Here is a 27,804-nt window from a genome sequence, read left to right on the forward strand (position 1 = left end):
AGATTTTGAGTTCAATATTTTTCTCTGTCCCTCCCTTCTGTCACCCCTCAAGGCAGCAAGCAATCTCATATAGGTTATAAATGTACAATCATATTAAACAAACGTCCACATTAGTCATGTTGTAAAAGAAGAATCAGAACAAACACAGAAAACCATGAGAAAAAAAAAACAAAATGTTAAAATAGTATATTTCGATCTGCATTCATACTCCATAGTTCTTTCTCTAACATCCACTTTAAAAATGAAATTTTCTGGGTTATATGGGAAGAGGAGATTACCCTCCAGGAGTTCATGGATACCTCCATTGTCCATCTCTATAAAGGTAAAGGAAATCGTCCCGTGACAATCATGGGATGGGGGGTCCTCTCAGTAATTGCTAGCAAGATTCTTGCCAGAGTCCTCCTTAATAGGCTGATTCTTGGCCTTAAAGATAGTCATCTGTCTTAGAATCAGTGTGGCTTCAGAAAGGGCCAAGAAACAGTTGATATAATGTTTGTTGCCCAACAACTCTGGGAGAAATGCAAGGAGCAAAACAGAGGTCTATATACAACACTCATCTATCAGTCATGAGGGCTTGTGGAAAATCATAGCAAAATTTGGTTACCTGAAAAAGTTCACCAGTATTGCACATCCATTTCATGACAGCATGGTCACCCAAATTTGGTATAATTGATGATACTCTCATGCTTTCCCAGTAACCAATGGAGTGAAACAAGGCTGTGTGCGTGCTCCCAAGCCTTTTATCTTGATGTTTGCAGCAATGTTGTTAGAAACCTTCAACAATAAGAAAAACAGGATCAAGGTCAGCTATCCCACTGATGGTAAATTATTTATTTGCAAAGGTTATAAGTCAAGACTAAAGTAGAGGAAGAGTTGGTGCATGATTTTTTTTTTGGTTCACATATGATTACACACTCAATGTAAAAAGTATGAATTGATTATCTGCTGCTGGTGCTAATTTTGGCCTAACAATTAACATCCAGAAAACACAGGTTCTCCACCAGGCAGCCCCATACCATCCATATATGGAACCATTGCTTACAGCAAATGGAGAAATGTTGGATGCAGTGGATAAGTTCACTTGCTTTGGCAGGATATTTTCCAGGGATGTATATATAGATGATGAAGTTGAGTCACACATTGCCAGAGCTAGCTCAGTGTTTGGGAGGCTCTGAAGGAAAGTGTGGAAGAGTAGAGGTTTTAGGATACCTACCAAAATGAAGGTCTGTAGAGCCATTATGCTGGCCTCATTGTTGTATGCCTGTGAAACTGGGAAAGTCTACCAGCTCCATGCCAGGAAACTGAATTACTTCCATTTGAAATGTCTTAGGAAGATGCTGAAGATCAGCTGGAAGGATGAGGTACTAGACACTGAGGTCCTTTCTTGAGGTAAACTGCCAAGCATTTAAACTCTATTGCAGAGGGTGTAATGGACTGGTCATGTTGTTCAAATACCAAATGTACATTTGCTTAAAATACTATTTTATGGAGAACTCATGCAAGGTAGGCACTCACATGGTGATCAGAAGAAGCAATACAAGGACACTCTCAAGCTCTCTGAAGAACTGTGAAATCAATTGCATGACATTGGAGATGCTGGCAAAGGACCACCCAATATGGTACGCCCACATCAAAGAAGATACTGGGCTCTATGAGTGAAGAAGAATTGCAGTAGCTCAAAAGAAAGAAGAGATGTGCAAATAAAGAGCCATCTCTATTCCAAATGTTCAAATGATCCATTTGTGCCCGACTTGTAGTAGAGCCATCTGAGCTCATATTGGTCTGATCAGCCACAGTAGGACACAATGTACCTGGACTCCAACATAGTGATGTCATTTTGGTCCTCTTCAAGAACAAAGGACCACCACCACCACCGAAACTTAAAGTTTTAGAAATCTGAGAGTAGAGAGCAGAGTTCTGAGCTCTCCATTCTCAGATTTTTTCTTGTTTCTTCTTTCATAGAAGCAGAATTAACAATAGTTAATGATTGCATAATGCTTTCAAGTTTGCAAAGCACTTTATATACACTGTTGAAACATCAGGAAAGGAATGCAAGGTTGTTCTGTGCTACCTTTGGTTCCCGGGGTTCCAAGATCAAAGACTCTAGGATTTAGAGCAGGAAGGGACCTGAGAAATTAGTTAGTCTAACTCCATTATTTGATAGAAGACAAAACTGAGGCCCAGAGAGGTTGTGACCTGCCCTATTTAAACAACTAGTAAATAAAGAGCCTAGATTTGAACCAGATCTTACGTTTACTAAAACAATGCTTTTTCAGTTATATCATGCTAATAATTTACCCTCTACCCCCAACTAGCCACGTTCAAGCCAGGGCCTGAATCTCCCAATAACGAGATTCATTCTCAAAATTCATAAAACTCTTGGTTGCTGGCTAAGGTTGAGCTGGAGCTAGCTTAAGAGAGGCAGACTTGAAAAAGAACCAATTATTCCATTTTCAGTGTGAGTATCTGTGCCTCAGACATCAGCAAATGTTACAAATCCAGAGGCTTGATATGTCATTTTGTTGATTATTTACACTTAAGAAAGTGATGAAGAAAAATGTTAACAATACAGATTAAACCTAAAAGTCAATGATTAATGAGTAGAAAGTATATCCTGCTTTTGGAGAGCTGATTATTAAATATCTATCAGGACACTACTGCATCCCTGTTGAACTAGAATCACAGAATCCAAGTTTCAGAGCAACAGAAAGAAATCTTTAACATCATCTAGTGTATTTCTCTTACCCCTTAAATTTATTTTAAAGATGTTATCACAGGTCTCCATGGTGGAACATTGGAGAAAGCAACAACCCTGAACCCAAGAGGCACTGAGCCTAAATCCAGCCCCAGACATAGGCCACCCCTCTCTGCCTGTCCCACAATAGCAAGGACAAATGCTTTAGATATCATCCCTTCATATTCAATTAATACCTGTGCTCTCTGTCTAAGTATTTTCCTTTCAGCTGTCCTAATACTGAGGAAGTTCCCTCATGATTTCTTTTTCCTGTTTATCTTTTTATGCTTCTCAAGAGTCTTGTATTTGAAAGTCAAATTTCCCATTCACTTCAGGTCTTTTCTTCACAAATGCCTGAAATTCCTCTTTTTAATTGAAGTCCCATTTGTCCCCTGAAACATTATACTCAGTTTTGCTGAGCAGGTTATTTTAGGTTGTAGTTCCAGTTCCTTTGCCCTCTGAAATATCATATTCCATGCCCTCCAGTCCTTTAATGTAGAAGCTGCTAGAACTTGTGTTATCCTGACTGTGGCTCCACAGTATTTTAATTCCTTTTTTATAGCTGCTTCTGATATTTTCTCCTTGACCCGGGATCTCTGGAATCTGGTTATAGTATTCCTGGAAGGTTTCCTTTTGGGATCTTTTTCTGGAGGTTATTGGTGGAATCTTTATTTTACCTTCTGCTTCTAGAATATCAGGGCAATTTTCCCTGACAATCTCTTGGAGGATAGTGTCTAAGCTCTTCAGGCTGTGCAAGGTACAGTTTCTCTGAATCAAAATTCTAGAGCTAAAAGGGTTTGTCCAGTCCAACTCTCACTTTACAAAGGAGGAGATTGAGGCCAAAAGAAGTATTCATTAATTGTGTTGAATCTTTTAATGCCATAGTGGACATTGATTTGCAACATTGATGGAAAATATTACTATATGGATTCATACATTCTCTGCAATAATTCTAGAATGTCTATGGATTTGTGACCTATAAGTTAGAAACTATTAGACTAAGTACTTCTCTAAGCCCCCTTCTCGTTCTAAAGGCTATGATGGTTCAAAGAAGGGAGTGTTTCAGGCTGTTCTTCCTCAGCCCTTGGGAAGCAGGGGTGAGGAAGCTGAGTCAGTACATTGTGTATGCTAGATGAGTCCTTAGAGATGAGAGTGGGTGTCCGCTATGGATCCCAGATGATCGCTCTTGGTTGGGGCTTCTTTTTTTCTTACATCTTTCTTCTCCCATTATAAATTTTTTTTTAATTTATTTTGAACTTGACCAAAAACAAACACAAAAAATAACATTTCCAAGTACACAGCACAATATAAAAGAGGATTCAATATAAAACCATGAATTTCTATTTCACACTATTCACCATTTTTGAAAAAGTATGTAATAAATACTATACTTTGTTTTTAAAGCTACCCTGCTTTTCAGTGCTTCCTTCTAAGTTTTCTTTTGTTCCCTGCTGGACACTTTTGTTTTTCTCTCTCCCTACCCACTATATCCTAGAGAAGTTACCATTAGATATATGTGTGTGTGTGTGTGTGTGTAAATGTATATGCATATGCATATATGTATGTGTATGCACATATATGTGCATAAATATATAAATACACATATGTCTACTTTTCATGCGTCCATTTATCTGTTCTTTCTCTGCAGGTGGATAGCATCTTCCTTCATAGGTCCTTTGTAGTTGATCTGAGTATAATACTCAAAATGACTTAGTTGTTCAAAGTTGTTCTTACAACAATATTGCTGTTACCCTATTGGACATAGGGTGTACAGTGTTCTCTTGGTTCTGCTCATTTCACCCTGCATTATTTCATTGTCTTCCCATGTTTTTCCATTGGTTGGGGCTTCTTAGAGGAAAGGCTGAGCAACTATAATCTTCTGACAGGGGAATTACTCTCTCCCACCAGGCATGGATCTCCAAAAATCTGGAAAATGGAATGACAAAAGAGGATGCCCTCACGTTGTTGAGGAGCCAGAGCACTCTCCTGGTGAGAATATGGGTCTTTCCTTTGGCTTCCTCAGCCTGATTCTCTCTCATGGTTCCATTTCTCATGAATCTGGTTTATTTCTTCCAGCTGGTTAGCGCCATTGGGCCGAGAAATAGAAGTAGCCAGAAGGCCAGAGGGCTACCGATTGCATAAAGAAGTGATTGGTGTTCTCAGCCCACCGCCTAGGGAGACCTGGGTGTTTTGGAAAGAGGACTGGATCAGATAACTTAGGTTCAAATCCTCTCTACCTTAATATGTCTTTCATCAGTTTACTTAAACCTAGAACAGCTTCCATTACATCATGTCAAATGGGGATAATAATATTTATGTTATCTAGCCCCTGAACCATTACAATGATGAGGGACCTTAGAATATAGAATATCAGAGAGGAAAGAAATATTAATGTATTAGTATATTGTATATTGTAACAAAGACTATGAGAGCTGGAATGGGGCATTAGAACATAGGAGGTCAGAATTGGAAAAATGCAGAAATACTGGAGACAATGTGGAGAGTAGACCTTAGAACAAGGGCAAGCTGGGTTCCAGTCCTGTCTTGAGACACACACTGACACCAGGTAAGACAGATTAGACTATAAGAGATTACCTAATAAAACCCCCATTCCCTGAGAACTTAACAAAACTGAGGCCCAGTGAAGTAATTTGCTCAAGATCTCATAATAAAACTGAGGTTTGGGGGCAGAGGACAACTAGGTAGCACAGTGGATAAAGCGCTGGCCCTGAGGAGCTGAGTTCAAATCCAACCTCAGACACTTGACAATTACTAGCTGTGTGACCCTGGGCAAGTCACTTAACCCTCATTGCCCCACAAAAAAAATAATAAATAAATGGATGAATGGATAGATAGATAGATAGATAGATAGATAAACTTTAAAATTTAAACAAAAACCTGAAGTTTGGAAAAGCAAGGAATCTGCCCAGTGTCACACAAATAATATGTCTCAGAATCTGAACTAAAGGATTTCTAACTGCAAGTTACCCATTACTTCAACTTAGTACTACAACCCAAGCAACTGTTGTTGGTTAGTCATTTCAGCCATGTCCACCTCTCTGTGACCCCATTTGGGGTTTTTCTTGGCAAAGAACCTGGAGTGGTTTGCCATTTCCTTCTCCATTTCACAGATGAATAACTGAGGCAAACAGGATTAAGTGACTTGCCCGGGGTCACACAGCTAGTAAGGGAGGCTGGATGTGAACTCAGGAAGATGAGTCTTTCTGATTCTAGGTCCAGCACTCTGTGCACAAGGGTGCCACCCAGCTGCTTAGCATTTATACAGTTCTTTGAGATTTGCAAAGTGCTTTATGAATTTTATCTCATTTTTTACAACACTAGGAGGTACATACTATCATTATTCCCATTTTATTGATGAGAAAACTTGCCAGGGGTCACACAATAGGAAGTGTCTAAGGCTAAATTGTAATTCAGATCTTCTGGACTTCAAGTCCAGCACTCTATCCACTGAGCCCCTTACTTGACTCAAACAACTAGGTTTTCTCCTCTGATTCCAAGCTCAGTAATCTTGCCATTGCCCCAAACTTAGGCTAAAGGATGAGATACTGGCTCTGCCGCTGATTCCTGTGGAGTCTCCTGAGTTTTCTTCTCTTTTTATTCCAGGGTATCCCCCCTGAACTGATCCATTTAGTCACAGATGAATACATGGGTAACCAGACAGACCCACTCGCCATTAGGGATGCAACTCTGGATATATTTGGAGATGTGGTCGGGGTTTTTCAAGCTCTGAAGGTATCAAAGGAATACAGAGGTGAGCTATTCACCATTATTCCAGTCTCCTTAATGTCATCTGACTTCATTCTCTCTCCCTCCCATGTATAGAATTAGTTGTTGAATATTGCTGCTTTTGCCTTTATAAAATCTCTCTCATCCAAAACTTCTATTCATACAACAGTCACCCTAATTCAGGCTCCCATTACCTAGACTATTAATAGCCTCCTAATTCTTCTTCCAGGCTCAAATTTCTCACCCCTTCAATCCATTCTCCACACTTGTGCCAAAGTGATTTTCCTAAAACATAGATGTAACCATTTTCCACCCCTATACCAGTGGTTCATCATAGTCTCTGGGGTTGAATACAAATGCCTCTGTTAATCTATAAAAACTCTTCACAACCTCAGTGCAATTTCTCTCTCCTTCTTCATTGCAGATGACTCTGCAATCCCCTCAAATTGGTACTTCTATTCCTATTTCTGTTTATTTCTATTCCCCACACATGACATATCATTTCCCAACTTCTAGCCTTTGCACTGATGTGCTCTCCCCTGAGCTTAGAGAGCTTTCCCTCCTCAATTGGGTCTCACAGAATCCTTTGACAAACAGCTGAAACACTCCATTCTACATGAAACTTTCCTCTTCTCATCAACTGCTAGTGGCCCCCTCCTCAAATCACCTTATAGTGAACACCTTCGTATTTATTTATATTTGGTCTCATATTTTTCCTGTATATTCTTGCTATCTCCTCCTTCAGAATGTGAGCCCCTTTTGAGTAGGGATTATTTTCATTCATCATATCTATGTCTGTATCTCTGCAATAGCACCGATTTATTTCAAGTTAGAAAATCTTGCTTCAGATCCTGTTCCTGCCAAAGGAATTGGGATTACAACCAAAAAATTACCCACCCAGCAAAACTGAGCATAATCTTTTAGGGGGTAAATGGGACTTCAATTAAAAAGATTACTTTCAGGTGTTTGTGATGAAAAGACCTGAACTGAATGGAAAACTTGACTACAAATACAAGACCCTAGAGAAGCATAAAAAGGTAAACAGGAGAAAGAAATTAAGAGGGATGTTAAAAGGTTAAACTGCTTCCTATATGCAAAAATGATACATCTAACTCATAAGAAATTTTTCGGTATTACAGGGGATGATAGAAATAAAGTTAGACAGAGGGCACAGGTGGGAATTGATTATGAAGGGATGATATCTGTAAAGCATTTATTTTTTGTTTATCTTTTGCTTTTTGTGGAGAATTCAGAGTTGGGTGAAATGCGTGGGGAGGAGCAGTGGGTTAATGTCTTGTGAGTGGGGCTGTATTTGAGCTTGGGGCCTCCTGGGTCCAGGGTGGGTGCTTTGTCCTCTGTGTCACCTAGTTGCCCCATGATGACATCTTTAGCATAAAATCTAGGGGTGAGAGGAATGCACTGGGGGAGGGGCAAGGGAAGAATTAGAATGGGGAGAAATCCCACATGAAAGAAACAAGAAAGGGCCTATGGAATAGGGGAAGAGATGGGGGAGGAGCAGGCAGTGAATGAACCTCACACTCATCAGAATTGGCTCAAAGACCTTAATCTCATCAGAGTTGGCCCAAGGAAGGATTAACATGCACACTCAGTTGGGTGGAGTAACCTATCTAACCCTGCAGGAAAGTAGGAGGGGAAGGGGATAAGGAGGGATGGGTGAAACAAGGGAGGGCAGAGTTGGGGAGGGAACAGTCAGAAACAAATCACTTTTGAAGAAAGATAGGGTGAAAGAAGATAGATGATAGAGTAAATATCATGGGAAAGGAAATAGGATGGAGGGAAATAGTTAACAATAGTAACTATGAAAAAGAGAAAAGGAAAAAAATTGTACAAAAAATATTTATGGCCACTCTTTGTGGAGGCTAAATATTGGGGATCACGAGAATGCCCATCAGTTGGGGAATGACTGAAAAAGCTGTGGTGTGTGATTGTGGTAGAATATGATTGTGCTGTGGGAAATGATGAGCAGGATGATTTCAGAAAAACCTGGAAAGACTTATATGAACTGATGTATAGTGAAGTGAGCAGAACCAAGAGAACATTGTGCACAGTCACAGCATTATTGTTCTATGAGCAATTGTGAATGACTTAACGACTCTCAGCAATACAATGATCCAAGAAAATCCCAAAGGACTAATGATAATGCATACTATCCACCTCCAGAGAATAAACTGATATTGAATGAACACAGACTAAAGCATGCTACTTTGCATTTTCTTCTTTTTTTATTACTTGAGTCTTTTTATATAAAATGACTAATATGGTAATATTTTACATAACTGCACATGTATAAACTATATCTCATTCCTCACTACCTCAGGGACAGGGGAGGGTCAGGAGGGATGGAATAAGAGAGGGACAGAATTTGGAACTCAAAACTTCAAATAAATTTTGTTAAATGTTTAGGAAAAAATAGGACCTGTTCAGACATCAAAGATGCCAAGGTCATCTACTTCATCCTGAGTCATCTCCAATCATTCTGTTTTTTGTTTTTGTTTTTGTTTTTGTTTTTGTTTTTTACAGGGCAATGAGGGTTAAGTGACTTGCCCAGGGTCACACAGCTAGTAAGTGTCAAGTGTCAGAGCCCAGATTTGAACTCAGGTCTTCCTGAATCCAGGGCTGGTGCTTTATACACTGTGCCACCTAGTTGCCCCCATCTCCAGTCATTCTGAATTTTGTCCTGCCACTGGACTTTGATGACCCTGGAGGAAAGAGCAAGGCTGATAACTTTGTGCAGCTCTGCCTCATTGAAATCCAATTCAGGTCCAAGTCAAGGCATTACCATGTGATATCATTGGTCCTCTTCACAATGAAGGATGTACAACAGAAGGCAGCACCAACAAACAACATTGAAGCAAAATGGGCTTCCCCCACCCAACATGACTTCTCAGACTCCTAACTCCAGGCCTCTCCTTGGCTCTTTTCCATCAGATTCTGGTGCTCCAGTCTACTTTTATGAATTCCAGCATCGGCCAAGTGCTTTCGATAAGATCAAACCTGCTTATGTAAAAGCTGACCACTCAGCTGAGCTCACATTTGTTTTTGGAGGCCCTTTCATGGCAGATGAGCGCTCCATGTTGGGTAAGGAAAATATATCAATCAATCTTTACTGAATATTTACTGTGTGTCTAGAATTGTGAGAAATACAATGAATTTTTGTCATTAGTATCTTTAGTATACATACATATATACATATATATGTATACATATATTTGCATATAAAAATGAGAGAATGCACACTCTCAGGGCAGATTAAACTGATAACTAAATGTTGATTTTTATAATTAAAACATTCATATAGCAAATGAATAACCAGAATAAATAAGTGGAAGGAGACTTCAGTTATTATGAAACCCATTTGACAATCAGCCAACACACATGTAATATTAGCCACAGTAACCCAATGTTATTGGAGTCTCTCTTCCTTGGCACTGCCCTTGGAGAATTAGAGATCTCCACGGAAAAGCAATAATACTAAAAAAGCAGTTGCCAGGTGTGGTGGCATATGCCTGTAATTCCTGCTTCCAGGAAAGCTGAGGTTGGTCAATTGCCCTTAGGAGTTCTGACCTGCATCGGATTAAACCAGTTGGGTGTCCACATTAAGTCCAGCACCAACGTGGGGAACTCTCCTAGGCAGGAGGCCTCCAGGCTGCCTAAGGAGGGTCAAACAAGCCCAAGATGGAAAGAGTAGGTCAAAGCTCCCATGTGGATCAGTTTGGGGATTGGTTCCATGTGCAGCCACTATACTTACAGTCCAAACAAGATAAGGAGAGTCAGATGAAAGAAAGAAAAAAAGAAAGGAAAGAAAGAAGGAAGAAAGAAAGGAGTAGAAAAAAGAAAAAAGAAAGAAACAAAGAGGTTACCTCATACAAAGGAAAACTAAAACTATTAACTTTAGCTTCTTGGGGGATAAAGAATGGGTTTAGGGAGAGCACCCAATTGCTGAGTAAAAGAATAGTTAGATCATTGTAACCTGTTTTAAGTCTTTCTGTTAATGTGTTTTTGTAAAAGACCTTTCTATTAAGCTTTTCTTTTGTATGTAGAAAATAAATACTAGCCTCATACATGATTTTCCTTGTACACTGAGTACCAGTCTACTCTGATTTTGGGGGGAGACCCTAGATATGAGCCAGACCTAAGCTTTAAGTAGATCTTCCTGAGGTAGCACTGGAATGGGTCAGAGTGTGAGGAAAAGAATTTGACCCTTTCTTTTACATGGTCAGGATCCCACCACCCCAGACAAAAAAGTAAAGTGAGACATGTGTCTCTGAGAAAAGTAATAGTATATCTGCAGGGTCATAATCAGCCAATAAAGCAGGTCTGATGATTGCCTCTATTAGCGAAAAGAAAAAGAATTGGAGTTGCATAGAACAAAGAGTACCAAAGATGAGTAAGGAGATGATACTGTTGGTTATAATATTGGCAGCTTCATGGGGGTGAGGGATCATAATGGCTTACATTAAGGAAAGAGGGAATACACAGACATGTGGAATCAGGGCCACCCCTCCCCATTTCTGGGGAATGCTATTGAATTTATAGGACTCAGCTTTATATCTCTAGGCCAGTGGTAGTGGACTGGGAGGAGCAGACTACTCATGAGTGCCTGGGAATAATTCAAGACTGCCTTTAATTGGCAAGGACAAGGCTAAGTTGGGACAGGGACAACTTTTTTGTTCCTCAAAGATAACACACAAAAGCCATGGCTTTGCTCAGAAACTGAAGTTATGTGGGATGATAACAAGCTTTGCTCGGCACAAAGTGTTTTTCAGGAGATGCTGAGATACCAATTGCCATGGAATTGGAATGTTTTATGAGATCATTGAACTTCTAAACTTTGGCTAAGAGTTTTTTCTTTAATTAAAAGTGATCAATAGAGAAACTGACCTTTTAGCATCTGACTCGTGAGAGACAAAGATTGAACTTTCAAATTCATGAGCTTCTTCATATAGAAGTAGAAATAGGCTAAGGTTTCTTATGTGGGGCTGCAGAATAAAATGACTGACAGAAAAATCAAATATAAAACACAGGATCAATAGCTAATTTTGACCCTAGTATACACAGTAAGTCAGAAGCCTGCAGGACAGCTCATCATATACTCTCTTAGATAATTTTATGATTCTAAAACTATGTCCTGCCCTACATATCTCGGTAGCGGAATTTTCATAGGACACTTATTCAGAATCTCCCCTTACATAAAGGGAGTACAATGAACAACAAATCTTTTGGTCAGGCTCAGGTCTTTCTGAGATGTGTGGCATGGAGCTCCAATGGTTTGTTATTGCATCAGACTCTTCATGATGCCAGTTGGGTTTGGCTATATGAAAAATGATTCTGTCTCCAGCTTTTCCAGATGCCACTGAGGGGGAGAAACATCTAAGCAGACTAATGATGAGATACTGGGCCAATTTCTTTCGGAAGGGGTAAGTAAGATGGAGACAATCACCCTACACAAAGGAGGAACCTTTTCGTTGTTGAATGGGCTCTCAGGTAGGTCTTAGGATATTTGGATCCACGGCCTTGGGGCTACAAAATAGGACAGAATCACCATCTCAGAGACTCCCATTCTCCCCTTGTTTCTGCTCCAAAGCACAGGGACAAAGCCACTGTATCCACAAAGATGATCATTGTTCTAGGTAGCAGAGAAGAGGACTCCATCTCTGAAGTCTACCACAGCTTGAGTTTTCAATTTCAGCTGTAGAGAAAATTGAAATCTGAACCTTTGCTACCTAGCAAAAACCCTTTGAAAGGGTTCTTGTGGGTCCTGGATTTTTTTCTCTTTGCAGCCATGGTCCATTAGTAGCCCCAAATGCCAATGTCCTATGACATCTGACTACAAGTTCCTACATCCCACACGTTTACCTCAGAGAACTGAGAAGGGCTCAGAAGATAGTGACAAGGTTACTCCTTACCTTGTGACACTGTATCTCTGCTGTTTTGCCCTCTGGCATCTGCTGTGCCTCTGGCAGATTATCCTACCACCTTGTAAAAAGCATAAGATTTTCCACAGGGTCACATACAGCACGTGGGGAGCCCATTTATAGACACCCAAGGAAATCTATCTGGGTAACCAGTGCCCCCTCCTCCAAAAACTTTTCCACAAAGAGGTGTCTTCTGGCTCTCCCTTCTGACAACACTTGGTTTGAAAGTTCCAAGGCAAATGTAGAAAGATCAGCCCAAGAACTTTCCCTAGTCCTCTTTTGATACTACAAGCATCTTCAGAGGAAGACGGAGACTGGTGCCCACAGCATCAACTAGCTTATTGTTCCAGTTATTAGTTGGCTGACTTTCTTGGTTTCGGTAACACCTGGTCAGCAATGGGCTTTCAAAGTGGCTCATTATTGAACAAAGGAAAGCATAAAAAGGCAGTGAGGAGACTTAGTCAAATACAGTGCTAGTCCTGGAGTCAGGAAAGCCTGAGTTCAAATACAACCGCAGACAACAGCTAGCTATGTGACCCTAGGTAAGTCATTTAACCTCTGTCTGCCTCAGTTTCCACAACTGTAAAACAAAGATAATAATAGGACGTACCTTCCAGGGTCATTGTGAGAATAAATGAGAAATCTGTAAATCATTAAGGACAGTGCCTTGCAGATAGTAGGCACTTAATAAATTCTTGTTCTCGTCCCACAACATCCCCAAGTAACTTCACAGATAATCACAAAATGGACATTTTATAAACTTCCTAACAATCAGAACTAACTATATGGAGGATGCTAGGGGGTAGAGTGGATAAAGTGCTGGATTTAGAGTCAGGAAGATATGACTTTAAATCCTGCTTCAAACAGTTAATAGCTATATGATTCTGGGCAAGTTTTTTTTTCATTTTTCACCTTTTTTATTCAATGTGCACAGCATATACTAGGATTCATTTTACAGAATGGAGATACAACACTATACAGCACTATAGAGAGCTTTGTGAAGATAGCACAGTAGTATAAGTCATTCAAGATGCTATGTATTAAAAGTTTGTTCTAACTCCCCCCAAAGAAAAAACTTTCATATGAACATCATGAACCAGTTATAATCAAGATACAAAGTAGCACTAATAAAGATAATTATTTCAGATAGGTAACCTTTGTCAACCTCAGTTTCTTCATCTATAAAAAGCAGATAATAATAATAATAATAACATCTACCTCACAGAGTTGTTACAAGGATCAGATGAGATAACATTTGCAAATTACCTGATAAATTTTAAAGTGCTTTATTTTGCTATTGTTGTCCAGTTACTTCAATCATGTCTGAATCTTTGTGACTCCATTGGGGGTTCCAGTCACAAAGATACTGGAATGGTTTGTCATTTCCTTCTCCAGTGTTTGGCAATAATCAGAGATCAAGTGACTTGCCCAGGGTCATAGTGTTAGGAAGTTCCTAAGGCTGAATTTGAATTGGGAATTTCCTGACTCCAGGGTTTTATCCATTGAACTACAGGGCTGCCTCCAAAGTACTTTATAGATGCCTACCTATTATTGGATGTGGAATATCTTAGGAAGTAGTAGCAACAAGATCCCATTAAGGGGAAATCTTGAAGCAGAAGCTGAAGGACCATTGGTTAGCTATGTTATAGTACTTTTTTCAAGTAGAGATTGAACTAGATGGCAAATGAGGTCCCTCTTTCAACTCTGAAATTTTTTAATTTGGGGATCGGTTCTTACCCCCCCAAAAACTTACTTAAGTGTGGCTTTTCAAGCCCATGGCTGAATGAGGAGGAACAGGGAAAAAAAGAGAAGACAAGAAACATTTATTAATCACCTATAAGGTGCCAGGTTCTGTGCTAAGTACTTTATAAACATGATCTCATTGGATTCTCACAATAACCCTGGGAGATAGGTGCTATCATGACCCTCATTTTACAGTTGAGGAACCTGAGTTAAGCAGTGGTAAAGTGACTTGCCCAGGGTCACACAACTGAGTGTCTGAGCTGTCCTTTTTATATTAGGACTTATTAGAATAGCATGTTATTCACTAAACAATTAGTTACACTGCCTCCATCTATACCTTGAGTACAACAAATTGGCATTTCCAAGCATTCACCTCTTATCCCAGTCACCTCCCATGTAATCCCATCATGCTACTGTTGGCATTCCCTTGTCTTTAACTGGGTACAAAGCAACCTTGCTGCTCTGCTTAGTTCCTGGTAGGAATTTTGACTCTGTTTACTGTGGAAGCCCTTTACCCTGCTTTTTCTTTACCCCCAAGAGTAGTTTTATTGGCCTCAAGTTATCATGAGTTTCATGATTAAGCCTGCTTATTCTGGGCTGCAATTCCACAGTGCCAGAATTCCTTTTGCCTAAGATCACCCTATTTACACACAACACTCTCCCATACTCCCTGCCCCGCTACCATGATAGAAAATAAGCTAAATTCTTGTGAGTCCATGATTCAGACAAGCTAGATGAAGCAGCATCAGAACTTACAGCATCTCAACACAGTTCACACTACTATAGATGAGGGGGTGGAAGGGACCAGCAACCAGGGCACAGCCCTATCCATCCCTGGACCCCTGTTTCCTCACCTCAGGTTCAAGTTCCCATGTGGACTCCCAGGCTTCACACACTGTCTTGCTATCCTACATACGACCACTAAAATTACTCCACACCAGAATCACTCTCCAAACACACCAGAACCACCCTCCCCACAATCCCTGACTCTCTTTGTACAATCCCTCTATACCTACTCCCAACTCAAACTTTAAATGGCCAGGTCAAGGAACACCAGCCCCAATGATTATTCCTGATGCCTAGTAACCAAGGGTTCTTACCTTTTTGAGTGTTATCCCTTTTGATAATCTGGTGAACTCTGTGGGATTACTCAGAATTTTGTTTCTAAATGCATACAATAAAATTCATTGGATTTAAAAGGAAACCAATTCTATTAGGCAGCTAGGTGACTCAGTGGATAGAAGTGGGGTGGAGAAAGCTTGGATGCCTATCATATTCCTGAGAGTTGAGGAGGATTTTTTTTAAAAGGTGGTCTTGACCTTTGGGGTTATCTCAGTCTCCTAGCTCTGCTCATGTAGTAGCCATACCTAATTGAATTTCCTGCTATAAAATTTTATCCCCCCCACACACACACTCCTTCTTAGGTATGTCTGTCCTGACATCTAGTTGATCAATCTAAACTTTACTAGTCCTTTGATTCCTAGATATATGTTTCCTGTTATCTGGTGTGAGATTTAAAATTGGATACTAGAGCATTAACCTCCCCTTTTAACCTTTCCCTTATTTATCTCCAAGACTAGTAAATGGAAGAAGCCTCTGTTCTCTAGTTAGAGCTTTTATTGTTTGGAAATTACAAGGTGATGTTGATTAGAGAGACAGGAAAGTAGGAATACAAAACAAATAGTCTTAAATCTAAGCTTAGTCTATATTCTGTATAAAACTCACCAAAAACCCGTATAGGACTCACCAAAAACCCAAGACCACCTCTGAAGCTGAGAGCCACGTCAAGCACATGCTGTTATGGCGAAGTGGGCCGAGTCGCTCTTCAGTCAGCATCTGTGTGTGCAGCGTAAACAACGGACAAGGAGAGCGTATCAAAGACCTCACTTCCATTCTCTCCTTGCCTTTTAAGCTCACACCCCGGAAGTGGAGTGCTTAGCAGCCAGACTGGCATGCATAGCCCATGCACTGCCATTCGTCATGGTCTCCTCCCCAAAGGGTGGTCCTTCAAAAACTGGCATACTTTTTGTTATCGCTAACCGACTGTTAAAAACTTTCACTTTTTTTACCACACTGGTCATCTTTGGTTTTGCTTCTCACAGGAAAAAATTTTGATTTCCTCTAAGCCCCATGTCAATTACTTTACACAACTTCCTACATTAGAATAGATTAAATATTTATGAAATACTTCCATATACAAATACATAGGGCATATAGCCAGAAACTCTACTAAGCACTGGGCACACAAAACCTAGGAAAAAAGAAGTTTCCTACTCTCATGAAGTCTACATTATAACATTGCAAGATGACAACTAAAAGGGAAGTAGAAAGGGGGTAGGGATGGATGGTAACCCTTAATATCTAGCCCCTCATCTAGACTCAAGGAAAAGTCATTCATTGGGGTGGCAAGCCAACTGGTGTGGAGTTGGAACAAACCAGGTAATGAGCCAAAAGCAAAACAACCTGTGTTTCTGGCAGCTTGTGAAAGACATGGTACAATATCCTCTCTTCTCCCTTCTCCATACAATTCACTCCTTTTCCTCTAATTTCCAGGGACCCCAATGGAGAAGGACTGCCCAACTGGCCTCTCTATGACCAATCAGAGTCATACCTAGAGCTCAACTTGACTATAAAAAGTGGAAGGAAACTCAAAGAGGAAAAAATGGAGTTTTTGGAAAAATTCTTTCGTGAAACAGTTGAGCCATATTATGAATGAAATAAAGTGTACTTGGAGTTGTGATTTTTTGAACACTAAACTAATGTAACACATTAAAGACCAAAGCAATTAAAGAGATCACTTTAAGATCTTAGTAAATGTTCTGCGTGTGTGTTTTTACAACAACAAACCAAATAACTGAAATAACCAAGTAAAAATTTACAACCAAAATAACAATAGCAATAATGATGATGATGTTAATATATACCTCATTACACTATTTAAAGCAGCCACATCAGAGAGTACTGTATACAGTGAGAGCTTAGTAAGTGTCTATTGAATGTTTATATAGTGTTTCATGTTTACCCTGTAATTTACAGGCATCATTTATTTAATCAGCACAACAATCTGATGAGCTAGGTGGTGACACTGTGAAACTGGATCTGAAAATATCTCTCTATCAAAGAATTTCTCACACACATGATCCAATCAAAGTTTAAGTAAAAGTTTTTATTTGGCACACAGAGGTATGGCTGGGAGAAGAAATCTAAACTTCAACTCCTGAGGAGGAACAGATTTATGGCATGTTCCTCAATCAGCTTGAGTAAAGACGATACTTTTTAAGGAGGACTAGGAAGACTTGAAACTGAAAAGTTACAGCAGCTGGAGATGGGGATGGTTGAAATAGTTGGAGGCCACAAGGTAGTTACCCTGCTCTAAGAAAACTAGTTGCATTAAAATTCTTTTCTTCAAAACTAACTTAATAAGTTTCTGATTCAGTTTTAGAATGTATAACTAAAAACCGACATATGACAAAGCCAGATGCTTATACATTTTAATTATTTTAAAATATAAAAAGGACTAGAATTCCTAGGTTAAATAGTTTGAATCTTGTACCTACATCTCACCTAGATATTACAGTGTTAACCAAAGGGAAGAATATCCAATATTGTGTTCATGATGATCACATGATTTGATTAAAGGAATTTGCTATAAAAGAAAGGGACAAAGCTCTCAGGAATAACCCTTCCCTAAACTTCATGTCCACTCCAGGAAAAAGTTATATAGATAGCCAATTGGAGTGTGCCAGGCTTGAAATAAGCAAGGTGGAATACTTTATGCTGTCACAAAAATTTCTAAGTCCGATGAAGGAAAAGAAACAGCAAAGTCTCCAAGCTGTAGAAAGATAGGTTTATTGAGAGAGGGTACCTATCTCACAATAAAGCCAGTCTCAGGTCTAGGACTCAAAGACCCCAAGTATAGGAATCCCAGTGCTTTTATACCCTTACAGGCTCCTTCCATTGCACCCTCAGAGCATATTCTAAATTGTACAGAGAGAGCACATTGAAACAAGGTCACCAATAAAAAAAATCATACACATGAGCATTTAGTGGCACAGGATCACCAAATGTGACTGGCACTCAGCCAGCTTGCTGATCCAGCCCACACTATGTCCCATATTGTGTCACTGAATGCTATGGTCATGAGTGTCAATTCTAATGGATTCCTTTAGCTTAGAAGACTCTATTTATAGTGTTGTGGTTAACCACAATGCATTTTTTAAAAAGGGACATTACAACCAAGCTGGTATGACCTTGGTTGAACATGTAACCACAATGGAGAGAGACAATGTTTAAGAAATAAGTTTATAAGTACTGCATTAGCTTAAACTCAAAGGAAATTACTAAGAACACATAAAGAACAAATGATATAATATCCATACTAACTAACTTAAGATTATTACAACAGTGAAATCACTGATATTTAAAGGGTAGGAAAATCTCACTCATAATACTCCATGTGTCATATTGAGGAAATTGAGTCAAGAGAATCCTCAGCCTTTGCCAAAAGTTGTTCTCCCAGCCTTTCCCCCAAAACTCCCCCTGCAGTGCACACATATAAAAACCCTATAGGATTGCTGGCATCATGTGTCATATGGTTCAGCATTCCTTGATGACTATACCTTGAGTCAGATTCACAATTATAACAGTTAACAGTTCCATAATGTCTTAGATAGCAAGTTCCAATAATTAGTACTTCAAGTGAACTCACTTCTCAAGGATCACATAGCCTAGAGAGCAAGCATTAACTATACTTGTACTAATGTTAAATAGATACTTTACATCCCTAAATTAACATTCAACAAATGAATTTGCTTTGTGAGATTTAAAATTGGATATTCGATCTTAAATCTCCCCTCTTTAACCTTTCCCTTAATTTATCTCCCAGACTAGTAAATGGAAGAAGCTTCTGGTTTTCTACCTAGAGCTTTTATTTTATGGTAGTTACAAGGTGATGTTGATTAGAGGGATAGGAAAGTAGAAATACAAAACAAATAGTCTTAATTCTAAGCTTAGTCTATATTCCAGATAAAACTCACCAAAAGCCCAAGGCCACCTTTGGGGAGAGAGAGAGACCGAGTCAAACGCATGCTGCTGCTGACCGCAAGCCAGGCCAAGTCGAACTCTAGTCAGTGTCTGTCTATGCAGCACAGTCAGGAGACCAGCAGAGCAGGAAAAAGAAGATGCCACTTCCATTCTCTCCTTGCCTTTTAAGCTTGCACCCCGGAAGTCGAGTGCTTAGCAGGCAATCTGGTGTGCATAGCAGGTGGACTGGCATGAGCAGCTCATGCCGTTGGTCTCCTCTCCAAAAGGGTGGTCCTTAAAAAAAACTGGCGTCTCTCCATTATCGTTAACCGACTGTTAAAACTTTTTACCACAGCTTTAAGATAGATGCTTAATAACAAACAACAAAAGAGTTGAAATAAGTGTACAAATCCCAAATTGCATACAGAGAACAGACTAGAAAATGTATAATAATAGTTTATAATAAAACAGTTACAGTTATTAACCCTGTAAGCTTAAACATAGGATATTGTCCTCAGAATTCCTTTAAACAATGAGAACATCTTTCAGATGACTTAACTAGTTTGCATGTGATTCCACACATGTTCTAATTCCAGGTTAAATAACAAACATAGGTATACCCAGCTTCCCCATTAAGGTGACAGAAGGCAGCTCATAAGTTACTATTGTTCACTAACATACCTTATACATATGATAAGTTCAGGCACTAATTTAACTATTGCTTAATACCAATAAATTCAAATCCAAACAGCAAGATCTTTCTCACAGCTTAGTATAGTAATTTAGATGCTTTAATATTAATTTAATAACCAGTAGATTCAATATTGCAATAATAAACTTCCACTTTGTCTACCTTGATAATTTAAATATTCTGAGAGTTATAAGCAGGACACACCAAATCTAAGAATGAAACTCAAAGAAAATATATATTCACGTTCCCAGGAAAGCTTTCCCCTCAATTAACAAAGCCTCACAAATCACGGTAGGGCTGGATGTAATTATAAATACCAAATTGCCATTGGAACAAATTAGCTTACAAAAGTAATAGCAGGCCTTCTAAAATCACACAAGTGTTAACTGAACATGCACACAATATATCCTGAAAGTACCTTTCCTTTGAGAAATATCTAAACATTTATCCAGATGTTAAAAGGAATATCCACCAAAAAATCATGAGATAAAATACTTTTAAAATACCAAATATCTCTCTCTTTTTTCTAAAATATATCACTAGAAGTAAAATAATACTTACATGACCATATAAGCATTAGCAGGCAGATGACAAACCTGAGTATTAATGTACCTAGTTGTTTTGTATATTGAGTGACCACCCATTTAGACTAAAAACAGTAAAATGTTACATAGTTGCATTCTGCTCATATCATCTAGTTGCAATATGAAATAAAAGTTTACCAGGAGACCCACACATTTAAGAGATTTCATGTAACAACTTTCACCCTTGTTTTGTTTTGTTTTTCTTTCCCAACTTACACAAACCTTTTCTCTTTTTTTGTGAGCCAAGGAAGGGTTGAGTGTTGTTGCTGCCAGATTTTAAAGTCACAGTACACCCCACCTTTTTCTTTTCTCAAAAGTTTCCCAACTGTTTACTCTCAAAATTCTCTGTTCACACTGTCAATGCAAACAGGGTACAACTTTGTTTTTACTTTCTTTTACCAATCATAACTACTTGATTAAAACAACAACTCCAAATAGCTTAGTTTATAGTATGTGTTCTTAATCTTAGTACTTCAGACCATGTGGTCAGTAGCCCAACAGCTTCCTAGCACATTCATTCCCCCTTTTTACTTAAAACAAAATCAAACTTCCTCACACCTTCTCAACATGCCTAAATCATCTGAAATTAGCAAAATGGCAGTTAAGCCATTATTTTACTAAAACCCTGTAGAATATTAAAATATACCTTTTGTATCTGCCTGTTTCCTACAAACAAATCAGAGAAATAATCTTTAATCTCTCCTATAAAATTAATAAACAGATCAGAGAAATTATATCTTATAATATCTCCTACAAAAAAGTAGAAACAGATCAGAGTCATGTCTCCTACACACAAAACCAGATCAGAGACAGGCAGAAAAACGCAATATCAATTTAATATTTTATTCCAAAAAGGAAGATAACACACAACATCATCATGTGAAGACTTCCCTAAGAGAGAAGCTCAAAGCTCCTCTTCTTTCTAAGAGTTTTAAAGTTTCTTGGCTCACACAAGAACTTCATTGGCATGATACAGATCAACCCAATACAAATGTAAATCAGTTAAACAATACAAATCAGATTAACAGCTCAACTTAAAGTAGATGCTATGGATAAATAGGTGGAAACAGGAACAGGTATTATCTGAGACAAGGAGGTCTCTCTTTACTTCCTGGGGAAAGAAGATAGTGAATGGGAATTTCAAAGGGGCATTTGAGTATGTTTATTCTCTTGGGGAAAGCAAATAAGGACTGGCTGGTTCACTTTGAAGTCTGAGCAAAGGGCATTTTGCCCCTATTAATCCAGGGTCTCATAAAATCCATTTGGATAATAAGTTACATCCATCAAATTCAGGTGATCCATATATTCATATTAACATTCCCCCTGTTGGTCAAGGGATACCTGATGATAGAAGCTCCATGGGAGAAGTGGCTTCCCCTCTGAAGTCATCCAGACCCCACTGATTTCTTTAGTCTTGAATTTCTTTTTCCACTTCTCTACTTCAGACTTATGACAAGTAAGAGAAATAGAAACATCCTCAGAAGATGAGAGGTTAAAAACATATTCAGGGGTGGCAGCTAGGTGGCAGCTAGGTGGCACAGTGCATAAGGCACCAGCCTTGGATTCAGGAGGACCTGAGTTCAAACCCAGCCTCAGACACTTACTAGCTGTGTAACCCTGGGCAAGTCCCTTAACCCCCATTTCCCTGAAAAAGAAAAAAAAACATATTCAGGGGCTTCCAAAGCAACAAGCTTAGCAGCAGCTTGTGCATTCCCTTTTGAGACAGGGTCACTTTTTCCCGTGTGAGCAGGACAATGAATAATAGCTAGAGCAGATGGAAGCTTCAAAGCAGATAAAAGATCTTTAATAAATTCTCCATTAGAAATGAGTTTTCCAGCAGAGGTCAAAAATCCTCTCTGCAGCCACAGCATTCCTACAGCATGGCAGACACTGGATACATATCTTGCATCAGTGTAAATAGTAGCACTTTTTCCTCTGGCTAGGTGACAGGCTTGAGTGAGAGCCACAAGTTTGGCAGCGTGCTCACTAAGATAGGAGGGCAGAGAAGCTGCCCAGATGGTATCATAATTAGAAACTACAACAGCACCTGTGTAGCAGGATCCCTCATGTATAAAACAGGATCAGTTAGTATAGAAAATAAAATCAAGGTTTTCTCAGGGTGTGTCAAACAGATCATCATAAGGTTTCTCAGCTATATCAACTAGAGAGGTGCAGTCATGCAAAGGATTTCCTGAGAATGTCAGGTGATGAAGCAGTGTTGCTGGGTTAAGGACTTTACAACACTTTAAAGTTGAGGCAGTAAGACAGCCTCAACTTCATGAGGGCACTGTATGATTAGAGGGTTACCTAAGACCAAAGCAGAGGCTTTTTCTACCAAAAGTGCAGTAGCAGTCACACCCCAAAGGCAAGATGGTGCTCAAGCAGCTACAGAGTCGAGTTGAGTAGGATAATAAGCTATTGGACACTGCACAGGCCATAATTTTTGAGTCAGGACCCCAGAAGCTACTTCTCTCTGTTCATATAATCTGGGAGTCCTAGTGCAGGTGCTGATAACAACACTCGTTTTATTTCTGATAGAGCTGAAAGATGACGGGAATCCATCAACTCTTTTGTTGTTTGTTATTAAGCATCTATCTTAAAGCTGTGGTAAAAAGTTTTAACAGTCGGTTAACGATAATGGAGAGATGCCAGTTTTTTTTAAGGACCACCCTTTTGGAGAGGAGACCAACGGCATGAGCTGTGCACGCCAGTCTGCCTGCTATGCACGCCAGATTGCCTGCTAAGCATTCGACTTCCGGGGTGCAAGCTTAAAAGGCAAGGAGAGTTTATGGGACAGAATTTTTTTGTGAGAGATATAAGAGGCTTAGTGATTTCTCCAAAATAGTGTATCCATTGTCTGCAATACCCAGATACTCCCAGAATAGCTCTTAGCAGCTTCTTAGTAGAGGGAGCAGAAAGTTGTTGAATAATCAGAACATGCTTAGGTGAGACGGACTGCGTGCCATTTTTCCATAAAAACAAAACGAAATATTCGACGTGAGGTAGGCACCATTGTACCTTTGACTTAGAGACCTTGTGGCCTCTTTTGTGCAGTTCTAGTATCAAGTGGCAGTTATCTTACTGGCAAATATCAGCATTAGGTGCAACCAAGAGTAAGTCATCTAAATATTGAACTAGAGTGGAAACTTTAAAGGTAATAGAGGCTAAATACTACTGCAAATTTGAAAATAATGTGGGACTGTCAACAGACCCCTGTCGGGGCCTGTTCCAAGTCTACTGTGTATGTTCCAAGTAAAGGGAAACAAGTATTGATAATCTTGATGCACTGGTATTGAAAAGAAAGCAGAACAGAGATCTACTACTGTAAAGCATGTTGCCTCACATAGGATTGAGGAAATAATAGTAGTAGGGTTGGCACTATTGCATGTCTTGTAGATTTTGTAAAAAATGATAAACAGGTTTGTCATCATGCCCAGGCTTGGGCTTCTTAACTTGCAAAATTGGAGCACTATACAGGAAATGATGGCATGGAACAATGACATGTTGGTTTGTCAATTCCCAATTATAGGTGTAATTCCTTCAGTGGCTTCCTTGGATAAGGGATATTGTGGAATGAATGGTGCTGGGCCATCTTTGGTCTTAATGGTCACAGGCACAGCAGATTTAAGGAGACCTACATCAGTAGAGGAGGAAGCCCACAGGGACTCAGGAATATCAGAAGGGATTTCAAATGTATCCCTCACTGTTTCCTGAGTGTCTGAGATCAAAATTGGCAAAAAGTGGACAGTGTCCTGTGGCAATTCCAGGGAAATGCCACCATCTGGGGAACAAGATATGGTTTCTCTAAGTTTACAAAGGAGGTCACAACCTAAGAGATTTGCAGGAGAGTTGGAAATAAGTAGATATTAATGTTCTACTGTTAATGGGCCCATAGATACCATGTGAGGGGTTAATTTTGCAACTGTTAGAGTTTTCCCTGAAACTCCAACTACATTTAGAGATCCAATAGATGTACATTCAGGATCAGGTTTGCTCACTAGGACTGATCTTGAAGTTCTAGTATCTAATAAACAATTATAATAAGTGTCCCCAACCCTAAGGGTTACGTGGGGTTCATTATTTTGGGGAGGTATATGGACTGGAACAAGAGGGCCAAAAATCTCAGCCTCTGGAAAGAGAAATTCTTCAGATTCCACCATCCTTTCCCCTCCCCTACACCATTAGTCCTCTGTTTCTCTCTGAAAGGATCTATAAGTAGCTTGGTTCTGCTCCTCTGCACCCCTTCGAGGGGGACTATAACTGTTTTCATTTTGCCTCTCTGTACCCCTGTGAAAAGGTCTATAATTATTCTGACTTCATTCCCTTTGCATAATCCTACTGTACCGCATTATGTGCCCCCATCTATTGCAGTAATACCAAAATCTAGGGGGTTGATAGCTATTATAGTGTTGATGGTGATTCTCAACTGCCTGACCTCCCTGCCTCATGGTTTCCTGTACTGGAGCTAAAATGCTCTGTCTGTTCATGTTTTCCCTCTCATTTTCTTCACAAATATATGTTGCTATTTCTTTAATTCTGTCAGTACTCAGGTCATTCCAACCTGGACACTGCTTTTCCAAATATTTCCATATTTCTGCCAATGATGATACACAAAATGATTAGAGATAAAGTGGGCATCCCTAGAATCTAATGGGTCCAATCTAGTATATCGTTTGGCACTCGTACACAATCTATCATAGAATCTATTAGGTTTTTCATTAGGTTCCGGAACTATATAAATTGTTGCCAGTTATCAGTCTTGCTAGCACAGGATTCCATTGCCTTCAACAATGTTTCCCTTGCTTCCTGCAACTCATCAAAATGCCCAGGGATATTGTGGTCGCAGGTAGGGTATTCTAAATTCCATCAAATAGTAACATTTCCTGATGTTTCTAAGGAGTTTGCTGCAGCTAATATATCAGCTCTTTCCCCTGGGGATAATATCATTTCCATGAGATCAGTAACATCACCCTAAGTGAGCTGATATCCTCTGAAAATTGCTCTAAACTGGCTGATAACTGTTGTGGGATCTTCATCAAATTTAGGAATATTTCATTTCCATGAACTCAAATACTTGGGCCCAAAAAGTGTATATTGTCTGAGCTTTATTACAATATACTTTCAGTAATGGATGAGGATCTGTTGAAGGGGAAGAATTTGGGGTTTTTCTGTATCCTCCGAAGGTGAATTTTCTGTAGAGGAAATAGAAGTTGGGTTATTTGGCATTCCAGCCTGAGAAACAAGCTCAGTTTCAAACACGGGCATGGATTCCCCCTTCTCTTATATCCCCTTGTATCAGTTTTTTGCTCGCTTTACTCCAGATTTTCCAATAAAGTAAATGTTTAGGTGGCCAGTGGCAGAAGATTCCTTGTAAATGCCTCAATCTTTGGGGATTAAATGTTCAGAACATTCTTCCTCTAATATACTATGCCATATAAAACACAGATTGATAAGATTTCCCTTGGTCATGGCTGATTTCACTGTAAGTTTTTTGTTATCCCAATCCATGAGTAGCTTTCCTAATGGGGAGTCCTGGGTTATGCTATTTCTAATCCTTTCCCTGCTAATCAAAACTTTCTTTACCACAAAACAAAAAAAAAGGTTAAAATAAAAATAGGAATGGACTATTCAAATTTGAATGGACCAAGTTTAAACATGATCTTAACCTCAGCTTGTCTGATGAACCAGACTAAAGTACTTAGGATGTTGAAGAGATCCATTTGAAAACTGAAAGGGACAGGCACATGGAAATAAGAAACATTTCTTACCCAACTTAAAGATCAGAAGATTGCAGGTCAGCTCCTGGCTGCCTCCCCAGAACTGTGACGGACAAAACGCAATGTGTGTGGTCACCCTACCTGTCCCCTTTTGGGGAGAGCTAACTAGGACAATAGTTTCACAGTTTAGGTATTAAACATTTATTAAAATATATTAGAGGTTAGCAAAGAGAGAACAAGTGTCCCTGAAAGGACAGGAAATCCCCTCACTACCTCAGCCACTCCTGAATCAGCTGCCAACCCAATGAGGTTCCCCCCACACACTCATAAAACCAACTCACCAAACCCACTGCCTCACACCCTGCTTCAAGCTGAGTGGTTGAGAGTGGTCTCATGTTGATGTGAAGTAACTTTGGGACACTGAACCTTAGAAAGGTCAACCCATGCTCACACATCAAGGGGTCTCTTGTAATAATAATATTCTCAAAATTCCCTAGACATACCATCATATCATCAGCAAAGAGTGATAGTTCTGTTTACTTGTTGTGTATTTTAATTCTTTCAATTACTTTTTTTCTTCTCTTATTGCTATAACTAGCATTTCTTGTACAATATTGAATAATAATGGTGATAATGGGCATTATCCCCATTACAGATAATGCTTGCTGATGGTTTTCAAAAGATTCTGCTTGTCATTTTAAAGAAAGATCCATTTATTCCTATATTCTCTGGTGTTTTTAATAGGAATGGGTGTTATATTTTGTCAAAGGTTGTGTCATTTAAAATATTGGGGAAATAGAAAATAGAATAAACAGCATGGGAAGGGAATAAGATGGAGGGAAATACAGTTAGCAATAGTAACTGAAAAAAAATTTTGAAGTACGTTTACTTCATAAAGACCTCATTTCTCAAACATAGAGAGAATTGAGTCACAATTATATGAAAAATGAGCCTTCATTCTGAAAACGATTATGATTTGGAACCTGATTTGACAACAGTTTCCTCATCTAGAAAATGAGGGGGTGGGACCAGATGGTCTTCTAAAGTACTTTCCAGCTCTAAATCTACAATCTCATGGATATCCTTTGCCAAAGCAACAAGGACCTGTGAGGTCTAGTTTCATTGTGTCCACAGCAGATGCCAAGGAGATGGGAGAAGAAAGGATTCCTGACTTTCTTTTTTTTTTTTTTTGCAGGGCAATGAGGGTTAAGTGTCTTGCCCAGGGTCACACAGCTAGTTAAGTGTCAAGTGTCTGAGGCCAGACTTGAACTCAGTTCCTCCTGAATCCAGGGCCGGTGCTTTATCCACTGTGCCACCTAGCTGCCCCCAGGATTCCTGACTTTCAGTCCAATTCAAGCCTAGAATTCAGAGTACTGAACAATTTGGTGCTTCCATGCCTTTCTTGCCTTACCCCTTATAACTTGCCTGCATGCACCCCACGATCCAGCCAAACTAGTCTCTCCTCAGTCTTCTAAATGATCCCTATAATCTCTTACCTTCATGCCTTTCTCAGGTACTCTCATGTCCATAAAGTTCTCCTTCTTGTTATCATACTAGTTTACAAAGTGCCTTTCTCTTAACAATCTATGAGGGAAAGGAGTACAGGCATCATTGTTCCCATTTTATAGAT

General features: G+C 39.4%; 1 protein-coding gene across 1 annotated transcript in view; it reads left to right on the top strand.

The window, feature by feature from the left end:
* Positions 1–27,804, top strand: part of LOC122739448 — a 107,515-nt gene that overhangs the window by 12,492 nt on the left and 67,219 nt on the right. Inside the window, exons 9-12 of the mRNA XM_043981188.1 lie at positions 4,643–4,723; positions 6,359–6,506; positions 9,431–9,580; positions 17,442–17,518. Coding sequence (XP_043837123.1) covers positions 4,643–4,723; positions 6,359–6,506; positions 9,431–9,580; positions 17,442–17,518 — 456 coding nt within the window. The remainder of the gene's footprint in view (positions 1–4,642; positions 4,724–6,358; positions 6,507–9,430; positions 9,581–17,441; positions 17,519–27,804) is intronic.

Source organism: Dromiciops gliroides, chromosome 2, assembly GCF_019393635.1.
Source record: "Dromiciops gliroides isolate mDroGli1 chromosome 2, mDroGli1.pri, whole genome shotgun sequence".
NCBI classification, from domain to species: Eukaryota; Metazoa; Chordata; class Mammalia; order Microbiotheria; family Microbiotheriidae; genus Dromiciops; species Dromiciops gliroides.